General features: G+C 48.8%; 5 protein-coding genes across 5 annotated transcripts; all 5 read right to left on the reverse strand.

Moving 5' to 3' along the window:
* Positions 1-794: 794 nt before the first annotated feature.
* N7496_012146 (ferric reductase family protein) lies at positions 795-3,465 on the reverse strand (the record flags this gene model as incomplete). The annotated part of the gene is made up of 7 exons (XM_056705059.1): positions 795-1,881; positions 1,936-2,057; positions 2,117-2,169; positions 2,239-2,468; positions 2,520-2,858; positions 2,925-2,965; positions 3,034-3,465. 7 exons carry the CDS (start codon positions 3,463-3,465, stop codon positions 795-797), a joined length of 2,304 nt encoding a protein of 767 aa, XP_056551019.1.
* A 710-nt stretch (positions 3,466-4,175) lies between these two features.
* On the reverse strand, positions 4,176-7,008 carry N7496_012147 (uncharacterized protein; the record flags this gene model as incomplete). Its single annotated transcript, XM_056705060.1, has 10 exons — positions 4,176-4,241; positions 4,300-4,875; positions 4,947-5,129; positions 5,200-5,532; positions 5,592-5,689; positions 5,751-5,909; positions 5,959-6,161; positions 6,222-6,496; positions 6,561-6,850; positions 6,942-7,008. The coding sequence occupies 10 exons, from the start codon at positions 7,006-7,008 to the stop codon at positions 4,176-4,178; spliced, it is 2,250 nt and encodes a 749-aa protein (XP_056551020.1).
* Positions 7,009-7,870: 862 nt separating this feature from the next.
* N7496_012148 (putative transcription regulator (RTG2)) lies at positions 7,871-9,750 on the reverse strand (the record flags this gene model as incomplete). The annotated part of the gene is made up of 2 exons (XM_056705061.1): positions 7,871-9,560; positions 9,641-9,750. 2 exons carry the CDS (start codon positions 9,748-9,750, stop codon positions 7,871-7,873), a joined length of 1,800 nt encoding a protein of 599 aa, XP_056551021.1.
* Positions 9,751-10,200: 450 nt separating this feature from the next.
* Positions 10,201-11,031, reverse strand: N7496_012149 (uncharacterized protein; the record flags this gene model as incomplete). Its single annotated transcript, XM_056705062.1, has 3 exons — positions 10,201-10,347; positions 10,402-10,708; positions 10,760-11,031. 3 exons carry the CDS (start codon positions 11,029-11,031, stop codon positions 10,201-10,203), a joined length of 726 nt encoding a protein of 241 aa, XP_056551022.1.
* Positions 11,032-11,208: 177 nt separating this feature from the next.
* N7496_012150 (uncharacterized protein) lies at positions 11,209-12,740 on the reverse strand (the record flags this gene model as incomplete). The annotated part of the gene is made up of 4 exons (XM_056705063.1): positions 11,209-11,731; positions 11,788-12,080; positions 12,140-12,601; positions 12,657-12,740. The coding sequence occupies 4 exons, from the start codon at positions 12,738-12,740 to the stop codon at positions 11,209-11,211; spliced, it is 1,362 nt and encodes a 453-aa protein (XP_056551023.1).
* Between the last annotated feature and the right edge of the window lie 675 nt (positions 12,741-13,415).

A 13,415-nucleotide genomic window follows, 5' to 3' on the forward strand; every position in this document is an offset into this window, starting at 1 on the left:
GGTGGATGCGAGGCTGCCTAAACACGAACTGTGGGGAGGCGACATGGCTGGGTACTATTGGCAAGAGCATGTCAAGATTAAGATCAGCTCTCGAGATGCAATAATTTTTTCATTTTTGCTTTTGAGCGGCGGCAATTGTTTTTCATTCCTGGAGAGATCGGCGATGTGATCTATCAAGCATTTAAGTTGCTAAATTAGTGAATCTGGGGGCGGGCGATCGTCCGCTAGAGATCAAAGGCTAATGAAGACAAGTTAAAAAAAAAACACTGAAGTAGAAGCGACGGTCGCGACCGGCTATCGGCTATTCTGACTGTTACAACAGCGGGATAAAAAATGGCGTGTTCGGTGTCTATTTTATGGGAATAGAAATTGAGACGTCAGGTACCGGCATTTGGGCCGAGTCGATTGGTCGCAATTCTTAACTCGGGGCTTAATTTGAAATCAATAAATCCATGCAGGGAGGGACGTGCAGCAACAGCCTCCTGCATCATGCATAATTAGAGAGCTTCCCCGGGCGCCGCTACGATGTATATCCCTTCTCTACCAGGCTTCGTTCAAGCCGATCGCTCAGCACTTACAATAACGATTGAGTAACCCAAAATCTACCGGCGAATGATGAACTGGTAACCCACGGGCGTGGTAGATATTTCTTTTTCAAGGGGCCTACGGAGGCTCAGGATCCATGATCTATTATTCTATGCCTTGGGAACCTCTCATCATATCTTCACCGCAAACACAGAATCGTGCAAAGACCGTGTTGGCACGGCACACGTCACAACCATTGACGTATTCATTCACCAAGTGAAGGATTCCTCCACATACTGGGTTGACCGGTAGCCTCGTCGCATTGCCAGATGAGTGGCCGCACGCGCCTCGTCGGCCATCCCAGTTGGACCACAAACCACAATGGCCAGCTTCATTCCAGCCACATAGGCATCAGCTGCACGGCTCAGAATGAGCGATTGAAGATTCGGCCGACCCATTTGGACAGTATACCCAGGACCATTCCAGTCTTCGCGAAATCTATCCGAGGACCCCGTAACATAGAAAGAAGCACGGAAGTCTTCCTGGTCAAGCATCGGTTTGAGTTCACGATCGGTAAGATCACGAATGAAGGCTGACTGTCGTGTAGTCCATACTAACTCGATCTCTCTGGTTCGTGGCTTTTCCTTTGATGGGCTAGAGCAGCCATTGGCACACCGCCGGAGATGATCTTGAAGATATGGCACCGCAGCTGCAATCCCAGTGCCTCCCACAATCATCAGCACCGATTCATATCTCCACAGTGGGAACCCCTGTCCGTATGGGCCGTCTAGGAGAATGGTGGCGTGGACGGGCTGATTTGGCGCACGCAGGCATTGCTGGCGAAGCTGCTGCGTCCAACCATCATACGGACGAATCCAGAAGGTCAATTTTGGAATCAATGATCCTTGGTATAGCCCGTTCCCTGTTTCCAAGTTTTCGCAACCAGTCAAGGTCTCTGAAAGAAGCGGCAGCTGAGAATTATCGAAAGAGTTGCGAGGCTTGCCAGAAATGTCCAGCTGCGCTCCCGATTGATCCACCTCATAGCTCGAAGCCCCAACAGTGAACGGATGGTTTTCCCAGCCAGTAAAGCGGAATGGCTGGTACAGGAAGTAGTAGTCCCCTGGTCGGACTTCTAAACCTGGAAGACCTGGATTCACCTCCAACCGAATGACATCTGCTGCTTCATCGTATGTCATGCGACTCTCTGTGACATTTATCAATTTGCCCTTGGACAGTCTAACATGGACGTTGCAATAGACTATCCGAACGAGCCTTAGAAACCGATCGATTGCCCACACTATCACGGATGGCCACAGATACTGCCAATACTCGTGGCCCTCGAATACAATGGTGTGACTGTCGGGTGTCAGCAGATACGAGATGGCTCAACATGCGCTGGCGTGGACCCACTAGAAACAACCGACAAGGGTGGCTACGGAGAACACAATGTGTGCGACCATGAACATCTCGTAGGATGCAGCACGTATCCGATCCAAAGAGGTGATCAATACCAGGATCATGAGTACGAAGGCCTATTATCCGTTAACATCCATCCAGGAGCCAGTGCTTGGGCCATGATTGAGAGCCTTACCAAGACTCCCCACAGGACATAAACCTTGGTCATCTCTTTCCATACTTTGTTGACTACCCGTTCGTATTGCTTAGTACTCTGTGCTGTGCAACCGCCTAGAGCCCACGAGTTGCATCACTTACTTCGTACACATATCACAAAGTAGAGGACCGAATGTGCCACTGCCTGTACCGTGGCTATCCGTGCCACATGGCGATGAAAAACGTTCAATGTCGCAAAACTCCACCCTGTAGCCCAGATCAAGATATTATTGCGCCCAGCTAATAGAAGCAATAAAGGGAAGTTGGCGAAAGACATGATTCCGGTTCGATCTGCTGAGTAGCGTAAAATTTGACTTGTGACATCGGGCCAGCTGCAGGTCGTTAGCGAAGTGATACTTTGAGCAAAGCCAAACAAGACATACTAAATATTCCCAGGAAAAGTTCGATAGCCAACTACACTTAGTATAAGGCTCAGTAGCCAAAAGCCTGCTACGACAATGGCCTCTGCTCGCGTGGTAAATGTACAGCTGAGTAAACGGCGTCCTCGACCAGCGAGTGGAGCCGGGATAATCAGGTGTGTTGAAACCCAGTGAACGGCATTTTCCACCAACGATAATTGACGCCAGGAGCCAGTCGGAGGGTATATGCTGGACGCTGGGCTATACTCAATTTGATGCTGTCGGGTTAAGAACATCCAATTCCATAGGCGATACAGAATTCCCAGTGACAATATTCCTGCCCAATAGGCGTAACCAATATAGCTTATCGGGAATATATATATCAGTCATGCATCAAGGTTCTAAGGGTGCACATGTCAAGCTCCATACCTAAATGCATGATGAGACCATGTTTCGAACTGCCAAGAGTCCTATTTGAACAGAGTGTTAGCTTCTAGGGAATATGTCATGTCATGCCACGATATTCGGTGATACGTACGAGGGTATTGAACATGCGACCATAGTAGGATGCAGAGAGAAGAACTGGTGATTGTTGATAATCTGCCCTTGAAAGCTCCAAGTAATCCACAACTCTCATGTCGCGAACGGCCTCTCTAGTTAAATTCTCGGCAACAGCATCTCTCGACAGTAGCTCGCGGTGACCGACCTCCTGGCAGAGTTTCGATAGCTGTGCCAGCCCAGCAAGACGCTCCCCATCACGGCAGTATCTCTCCGAAGATGCATATATAGAAGCGACTTTGAGTGGATTCCGACAACGTGTATCCCACATTCCCTTTGCGGGGTCTCCCTGGAAGGATATGTAATTGTATGCGGAAAAGATTGCAGTCACACAGAGCTCATCGTTGGCAAGGGTCTCTCCCCGAACGCCACGAGCACTGAGAATGATGCCTAACCATCTGAGGAATCGCATGGTTGTGGCCAGGCTCTGGCAGCCGAACTGCGAGAAAACGCGGCGTGGACGGAGATGCGGATGAGAATGAGAGGGGAGTGCCGAGGATCGCACTGATCCATGGATGTGGACCCACGTGGTGAGCACGAAAAAAAATCCTCTCAAACCAAGAATGGCCACCCAGAGAGGCGATCAGGGAGAAAGAAAACGATCGGGAATCTGATTAAAATTCAAGTCTAGGTTGTTTCAGTTACCCTTTCATTCACTAAATCATTTGTGTCCAAAGTTGGCGATGGCAACAGGATCTCCTTGTGGCTGTGGCGCAGCAATCGAATCTTATCTGATTGATTACCGCCACGTGACAGGGTCGGAGAAATACCCGAAGCAGGCCGAGGATCCGAGAATTAATCCGAGTATCAAGGTCGCACAGCATACGGTCGGTTAGTGTCGCTGCTAATAAATTTCTACTAATAATTGCCCTCCCATCCTTGGAGGTGCTTTCTATTGTAGACGGAGACGGACAACAGAAATCTTTTCATGTTATGGCGGGTGGGTATTCATCATGGATGTCGAATTTCGCAAACAATCTCTCGCAAATTAAACAATGTCTCTATAAAGCCCACTGACTCACAGGTACTAACTTGGATTAAACAAATCTTATTTTCTAATCTATCGGCATAATGAGTGTTGCCACGCCTACTTGCCGAACCACAGGCATTTCAAGACGCCATTCACACACCAAATTTCCCTCCCTTGGGCACTGAGAGATATGGACACCCCTTCCAATCACAGGTGTTCTTGGGAAAAAAATTAGCAAAAGATTCTCGAATTTGAAAGAGCGTATGATGCACTTACTTGGTAAACCTCTGTGCCCCACCAGCTGAAATGATCGCTTGCCCCAGTGAAGTAAACGGTCAAGAAAATGACCACGCCTGCGATTCCCACGGAGGAGTCCAAGGCAGAGCTGAGCACAAAGTTATATTTGCTCCACCAGCTATGAACCCGCTTTCGGATGAGCCAACCGAAGGTTAGACCCACAATCGCCCAACTGCCGTAGTTCATTCCAGTCGCAGGTGGTAGGTAATTCAAGCCACCAAGGAACAACGGAATGTGGACTCGCTTCCAAAGTGAGTTGGGATACCGGCGACTCAGGAAGTAGACGGGGATTGGAAGGATAGCACCGATGATGAAGAAGTACAGAAGAGCGTGGTAGCCAATCTGATTTGAGAAATAGCGACGTGGGCCGATCGCACCCCAGATGAGTGATGTGTTGAAGTGGGTGCTGGAGTATGGGCAGCTGAAACCATTCACGGCGGCGCTTGTGCAGACTCCGCTGATATGATTGAGAGCCCAATTCAGAACTCCAAGAGAGGAAAGGGTCCCAACGATCATGCCCACACATTGCACAAGGAAGATTTTGCGTTGTGGAATCTTGGAATTGAATAAAAAGTGTTAGCCTCATCCGTCTGAATCGGGTCCCACAGGCGGTTGGAACTTCTCACATTGCAGTAGTAGGCAAGCTTCATGTCCTGAGCGAAATACAGTCCCTTGATAGTGGTGATATACCCGAGATCAAAGAACCAGATATTGGCCAGGACTTTGCCCTCAAAGACAAATCCTGCAACAATTCTGCAAAAAATATCAATGTTGATCTTCAGATTAGATGTTGCGTATACAATGGCCAGCTGAAAAAGAGAAAGAAAAATATGTTAGCGAAGTAACGGTGTCCAATGCACGTCGATGTGGGTGACATACTGGAGGGTAGAAGACGAGTGCAACGGCGCATGCCAACAGAACTCCGTACCAGCGAAGCTCGACATCCCAATACTCCACCGCAAAAATAGACATGAACAAAGCAAGCGCACAGCCAACGAGATACCACCAAATCGGGACATCGGGCGCCCCAGTCTCGTCCTGACCTTCGGATTTGGACCGACCAGGGAGAGATTCCATCACTAGTTTGGGAACCCTCTTAGCAGCATCAGCCATAGATTGGCGATGTTCGAGAATGACCCAGACCAACAAGGCACTCAGTGTAGCAAAGGATAGGCCGAACATATTCAAGGCATACGTAATCGGCATGTAGACCTAGATGTCTGGTAAGTTTGGGGAGCCTGCGTAACAGTGAGACATAGGATCTAACGAACGGGGGAATATGCAAGGTATTTCTGGACATCCAGTGTATACCCGGAAGCCTTGTTGACAATCTTGGATGCTTTGTATACACTTCCAGTGTTATCGTAAACTAAGATTCATCATTAGGTGCGAGGTTACAACACGGAGGATAGCAATGATGGTTGCCCTACCTTTAGAGCTCTGAAAGGGAAGATACCCTGTGCTCCACACATTCGTGTAATAACAAGCGACAGCCACGATCCAAATCCAGAACACCAGAGATACGAAAACATTGAGAATTGCCCATGATGGAATCAGCAGTGGTGATCCGACATAAGAGATTTGGCTCCCTATTTGGGTTGTTAGTTTATAATTCCACCGACAGGACGGAGTGTGTACAATCAAATGTGATGGGTATAAGTCCCATTCCAGAGCTCATGCCGAACAGCTGATTGACGACGGGGTTGGTCGGATTGATCCAACAAGGGAAACTGAAGTAGCTGAGAGCTGGAAAGATGAAATCTGGAAACCAGTACCAACAGAACGAGATGCAGCAGGTGATGGTAAAGAATGCATAGCGAGAGATTTTCCAAGTATTATAGCTATGACAAGAGTTTAAGAGACGCGTCGGCGTTGCGGATGCAGAGTAAAAGAACGCTTACCTCTCTTGCACTTTACCCTGGCCAATATTGTGCAGGGTAGTGGTAAGAGCAGTGACGCCAAGGACACCGGGCCAGATGAGTTCTTTGGGAACTACCACGATAGCACGAAACAGGCCCGCAAGACAGAAACCAACCAGGAAAGTGGCAAGGGTAATCAATACTTGGAATCCCCATCCGGCTTTATAACCGTAGAACATCTGCTGCTCGGTCAAGACATCAGCCCCTAGGCGAACATAGATACTGAGGTTTGACATGACGTAGATGAGAACATGTTCCTGTCGATGGATTGGTTTAGCAATTGCAAATCGTGTTCTCTCTATTATTCACTCAATGACTGACCTTCGTATTAAAGGGGCCAGGGTTAAGGTTGAAAGACCAATTCCCAAGTGGAACATTCCAGCTAGGCACTAGCTTTTCCCAAAGCTTTCCCAGCGGGTAGGCCAACAGAAGAACCACCGAGGCAGAGATGGTGAGAGAGGGCGTTCGGAGGGTATATAGCGTATTCAGGCCACTCGCGACGATACAAAAGCCGATTCCGAGCACCCACATCCGTAAAGTGAGAATTGGTTCGGTTGGGTCATCCTCATCGATGCCTATACCGGCTGCTCGGAGGACATCGACCTGAGAGTCTGAATCGATAGGGATGCATGTTAGAACCTGGACGTAGATAAAGCCCGGGGAAAATATGCAGAAGTCTGGAAATTAGGGAAATATTCTTACCGGCATCAGACTGATGGTCATCCTGAGCATGTTTTTCAAGAACATCAACCTCCTTGGCCTCTGCCATGGCGAGAGTAGCAGCGTTCAGAGCGCAGGAAGAGAATGCTGGAGAAGACCCGGCAGACGGATCAGATAAATATGTCGCATCAGATAAGATCGTCCGACATGATGGAAACTTTCCGTTTGCCCTTTCCGGGTGCCGACTCGGTCAGCCGCCGTGGTTTTCTCGCGAGTTCGCAATCGGGTTCAGCCCTACAAGGCGAAGTGGAGCACGAAAGCTTCAATAAAGGGTCCACTTACTAGCAACCCATTGGCAGCCTTTTCACGTCTGCCTGGTCAGTGAAACATTTTTCTGGGTCTGTGAACCGGCTTTTTTTTCTCATAGAAGCTTCGAATTGAACTCGGTATGGTGGTCTACCTAAGTAAATACTCGCATAGCTCATGAGCGTTTCGTCATGACTTTTGGAATTGGCCATGGTACTCTGCACTCAGTGCAATACAATGAGATAGTGTGCACGGTCCGTTCGCCAAGGGAATCAGGGTCCTCCAAGAGCTGAACGTCAGCAGTTCTGAGTTCTCCGACGCACAGGAAAGATGGTGCCCACTTGGTGGATCTCGACGCGCGATTTCTTCCGTAGAAGGATAAAAAGGGGCTAAAGATGCAAGAATCTTGAATGAGGTCGTATGTTTTGCCTGTTTAATGCCAACGCCGATTCTGCGAATCATGATCATGACACATAATAACACGAATATAACCAGGAGCCCATGAGGGTATGATGGTATAGTAAACAATCTTTGCCCATGACAATGCTCCATAGAATGATGACAGAAAGTAGCACGCAGTGCGAAAATACAGCACGATGTACTGTAGGACGGGATGTTATCCACAAAGAGGCGATCTGGTCAGTGTGAAGCCGTAAGCTGGAGGGCTAAACGACCAGAAGATCCTCCTCTTCCACAGACACCAGAATTTTCATTCCCCAGCCATGTCTCCCCCCAATCCAATTCTTGCGTTTTCCTACCTTCTCGAGCTTCCGCAAATCGTGCTCCAATTCCCCCTTCAAATGGGTCGGATCGTATGCAACTTTTTGAATGGCAATTTTCAACTCAATCCCATCCTTTTTCCCTTTCTTGCCCAGTTCCGTCACCCATTCGGCAGAGGGGACAATACGGGGCTTGGAAGTATCAATCGAACCGGTTAGATAGAGTTGGCCAAGAATTAGGCCGAATTTGCCAAGGTAGCGAGTCCACCAGACTTCCTCTGGAGTGAGAAGCCCCTGGAGATGGGATTTGAGGTCCACATCGCGTGGTGGGAGTTCTCCACCGTACCGCTCCTGGAGCATCAGCGCTAGCAGAGCCCGTTGAGAATGAGGGATACCATGAGTCGAGGCGAGGATGCCAGTGCTTGTACTATACAGAGCTGCACTGGAGGAGAGTTCCTTGGCCATCGAGGCATGCACGTAGAGGGCATTGGCAAATGCCTGGACCACGTGCACGCTGATTGTGGATGGAACTGAATGCGAATCCTTCGGTCGGGGTAGAGCAGCCAGCATCAATGCGGCGATTGCCTGAGCCGACGAAGGCGCGTATCGAGCGGTCGCAACCTCTAAGGGATCTTGTTGACGGACCACTGGTAGCATTTCTCGGAACAAAACACCCTCTCGCACACCTCCTTGACAGAAATGCGCCTCCTTGATCCCATGCGGCAAAGATTCGGCAAGTGTTTTGACCAGGAACGCGACAGACGGAACCTGCTTACGGCGCCGATCAGAAACGCGGAAGATCTCGTCTGCTGTACGAGCCACTTCCTTGAGGGCATCGGTGTTTTCGAAATCCGCCTTGGGCGCAGTGTATCCGTTGATGATGGAAATGGGATAATTCTGGCCGCGGGTTTGATGCAAGTAAAGCAAGAGATAGCCCCAGCCACGAAACCCTCCGCCAGACAAGTACAAGGGGAATCCACCCTGCTCGCGTGCCTTCTTTAGGAGGCTCTCCGGAATTTCGAGGCGATCAAATGCAGCGCGGAAGTTGTTCGCCATCTCGCGGCGGAACTCTTCCTTTGCCTTTTCAGCATCGTCATCGCTTTTCCCTCGCTTCAAGTCGGCCAGTTTCTGGGTTAGTGCGGCAGCTCCGTAGGGGAAGCTCACTGCGCCTTGGGGGCTGATGCGCACGTTGCCCGCATGCGAGATAATCCAAGTCATCTGCATACTTCCACCCCCAAGATCCAGAGCCAGCCCTTCCACGTCGGAAAAGCTGCTAGCAATACCCCATGCGCCGATGATCCCCTCATCCTCCTTCCGTAGAAGCTCGACCTCAATCCCCGTTTCCTTGTAAATCGCGTCGGTGAACGCAGCGGAATTGATTGCTGTCCGGGTTGCTTCGGTCGCGATAATGCGAATGTTAGAAGCTGGTACTCCAAGCTCCACGCAGATGATTTGAAACCGCACGATAGCGCTGACCACTCGGTCGATCACATGTTGAGAAATAGGGATGCGAGTACCGGTCGCGGGATCGGTTTGTGCCTCGTAGAGGGAGACATTGACGCGATGGAAGTGGACTGTAGGGATGATGCGAGTAGTTGGGGAGGTGAGCTCGGAAATCGAGCATCGGATACCATTACTGTTGCCGAAGGAAGAGAGATGGAGGGGTCAATGATTGGGCTAACGGACTTGGGTTCGCGCTCTTAAAGATCGGCGTACCTGCCCATATCGACCACCGCGTGTAGATAGTCATTCTGTCCTGGGACTGAGGATGTTGTGGGGCTTCCATGAGAGCCTCCATCCGAGGGAAATTGGCTTCCACCTCCCATTTTGAATGCTGGAGGTTAATTTTAGTATGGTCGATCAGCCACCTCGTTAAAGACGAGAGCTTGAGGCGGACACCAGTGACATCACCAGCTTCACCGCCTTGGATTTCTCGTGACGGCAGTAATTATGTAATCATTTTTGGCGGTCTGGAATAACATGAAAGCGGCCATGGCGCCTCATTCCTGCCTCATTCCTGCCTGATTCTCGACTGCTACCTACTTACAAATAACTACAGAAGCTGATGAATAACTATACTGATCTGGGAAGAGGTACCGATCACAATTTGATGAACTGTTTGACAGGCGAATGAAATCACATCGGGCATTCTAAAATTCCTCGGAACATTCGAAAACTGGCACTCTTCATTCTAGCTCTGTTTATAGCATAGACCCATCGACAGAAACCAACCTCGAGCCTTCAGTCAAGTGACAAACACGAGGATCCGTAGTATGTCACACTTTAACTGGGCCAATAGCAATGTTGAAAAAGTCTGTCACGACTCTCGTCCGAAGGCCGGGAGAAAAGTAGTCATATCCAACAACCACACCGCAAGCGTCCACGAAAACAGTTACCGGAATTGATGAGTACATGAGATTCCACTGGAGTTTGTTAGCGTGCCTTGCATGAGAAAGGAAATGGCTGCTTGAACTGACAGATGCAACATGTTTCGTTAGCAAGTTCCTCTTCACCAGTCCACCGAACACAGCATCACCTCGAATCAAGAAGTCCTCGGTGAAAAGAGGATAATTGGACATGACATAGCCCATCCACACGGTAGGATCGGTACTATTGACCTCATACGAGGTGAGTTTGTTCAGGACCAAACCCTCTTTGTTAGTTTTCGAGTAGTCGAAGATCGAGGACGCCAGGCCCCCGTCGTAGGCCTCATCGGCACGGACGAGATTCTGCGAGGGGGAAAAGTAAATATAGCCCGAAGTGATATGGGAGAGGTTGTTGTTCCTTGTCTATTTTAGTAAAATTTCATGCTAACGGCAAGATCGAATCGTGTACCACTTGTGCTGAATGAAACTCGTTTGGAATTCAGGCTTCACTAGCGGCGGCTTTGGCTGCTGAAACTCGCTAGTGAATTCGAGCGTCGAGGTAGGAAAGTCATCACAGGATGAGTCTGTCGACTGGATGGAGGCGGCCAGAGCCACTAGGGAGAAAGAAAGAGTCCACAGGAGCTTCATAGTAGATCGAGTGCCAGTGATAGAAGAGGTAGGTTGATCCAAGACAACGGTGTGAATTCTTTCTGCTTTTTGCAGATCACTCAGACTGACCATTGTCCCTGTATATATGCTTGATTTGTTACCTCTAATGAGGGTCTTCCAAGAGCGGCGATCATCAATCGAGGCTGTACATATTAGATGCCTAAATAATTGTGGGGCACTACTACCGCGCTCGATTATGACCAAATTGGGAAAGTCACTGGGCCCAATGCTGAAACTTTTCTATTGTAATTATAATCCTCCTGGAAAAGTGCCTGATCTATCTTTCCAATCCCAAAATTGATGGAGATCGTCTTTGATTCTGTTCACGACAATAAATCCACGTTTGAAGATACAATCCAGCAGTACCAGAACGGCAGATCTCTGGTCATCAGTCTCTGCACGTGTCCCAGCAACCCGAAGTGGGAAGATTAATAGTATACCAGATTCACCATGTGAATTGAGTAGAATTCCAGCCTGATGGAGAATCTGGTCCACGTGCTGGCCAATGTCATCCCTGGACAGGTAGGGAGAATAATCTAGATTCCAGCAGCCATAATAGTCAAACGTGTTAAAAAGAAAGAGTAACGTGGCGTGGTAGTATGGCAATGCTTGACGGAAATGCAAGTTCCGTGGGTCTCCAAGACTCGAGTTTGTGATTTGGCCATGCAATTCGAATAAATCCCTCTGGATTCCAAAGGCCTCGAAGCCGAGGTGGTCCAAGATCGGATCCCGTATGTCAAAACTTGCAACTTTTGGTATATAATTAAAGAATCTGGAAACGAAGAAGTTAGTGGGGCAAAGATTATTCAAAGGTTAGCTGCTGCATACCGGTTATTAAAGGTTGATATCTGGACCATTATCGATGAGATTGGACCTAGACTGTCCCAATCATGCAAAGGTATGTGGGCGTTCATTTGATATGCTGAGGTCCAGTCAAGGCGAGATAGAATGGTTTCTTCGCTATAAAGGATTGCTCGGTTTGCTTCAAATATCTTAAAAATGCCAAGGAAGGCCTTGCGTGAATGGGAAATTGCTTGATTAGGCCCCGCAGCCTGCAAAAGCTGAGATGTACCATATAGCATATGTTTCGCCCAGCCATCTCCGGATGAATCGACCATAAGCTATAGTTTCAAGTTGGTCAGCCTGAAGAGCCGCCTTTGCAACAGATGGGAAGAGATACCTCAAACAATCCGAGGAAAAACGTCGCCCAAAGAACGTCGTCCCGTCGAGAGACCTCCGAGCCCAGCAATTCCGTTTTTAAAGACTCGATCGAAGAGGCGTACGACTTATACGCTAAAGCCCGAGGATTTCCGTTTTTGGTATAAGTGCTGCAAGAACCATGACGTGAAGCATCCAAAGCACCTATAGCGCTGATTACAGCGCTCAACAGAGTAGACTTGTTCACTAAGGGCAGGAGCACCTCGATCAATACTTCTGTATGATAGACAAAATGATTGCGGCCTAGAAAGGCAAAGAAGCAATCCACGAAGATAGTCTCGTTATTTGCCATCACCTGCGCTGGCATTAGAGTCCCTTCGGTCTCCTTGTACAAGACGAAAACTGCCTTTGAAAAGCCACTGCTCTGTTTTCGGCAAGTCTTGCCTGTGCGAATGCAGGCTTCACAGGGATATCCACCTGCACACTGCTCTCCTATATCAGCAACGGCACATGCCATACAGGGCATGCAATGGTCTTACCCTTGTTTTCCGGGCTGCGCAAGCTTCGCAGCGTATGACCTTCCTGCGTTGGTCAAGAGGACCCAGTGCGCGTTTCCGGGGCATTTTGGCACTTGAGTTTAACGTCGGATGTTTCAACTGCTTCGAAGCTCGCCTGTGTTTATTGATGGAAGATTGGCGAGTGAGTCCTTTCTGTTAATGAAGGCACTTAGTCGCCTTTCAAATGGACTCACTTTCATTGTCCATAACCAATCGCGTGGCGCTAAATTAATCCTAGGCAGCCGACTTTCCAATCCACTCTTCAACTTTCGGGGTCCACGCTAAACTAATTTGGGAAGTAATCAAGCGCGAGCGGCACGAAGATCCACTTCTTTTAACATTGGAGAAAGCGAGAACTAAGTATGAAAATAAATGTTGACATGAAGGAAAATTGCTAACGAAATGGACTTGAAATGATGGCCTGAATGATTGATCAATTAGGCGTGGTCTAGAGCGCGTCATAGCCCCAGTAGACTCTCCGAAAATCGCTCTTTTAGAATAATGATTGGGTATCTCGTGCGAGAATAAGGACTCATCGACCAAGTTTAGGAAATGGGGGATTTGCTGCCCCTGACTGGACAGCCGCCGTACCAGGGCGTTGAATTTTTTGATAGCATAGTATTTTCCTTGGCCTTAAGTGACAGATTCCCGCGTGTTTCAGTGTTAGGCTAAATTGGGAAAGAATCATGCGCGAGTGCCCTTAAAGCGAACTATTCATAGCACTGAACGTTTGCTTTGTGA

The sequence above is a fragment of the Penicillium cataractarum genome (assembly GCF_028827025.1).
Source record: "Penicillium cataractarum strain IBT 29864 chromosome Unknown utg000009l, whole genome shotgun sequence".
Classification (NCBI taxonomy): Eukaryota; Fungi; Ascomycota; class Eurotiomycetes; order Eurotiales; family Aspergillaceae; genus Penicillium; species Penicillium cataractarum.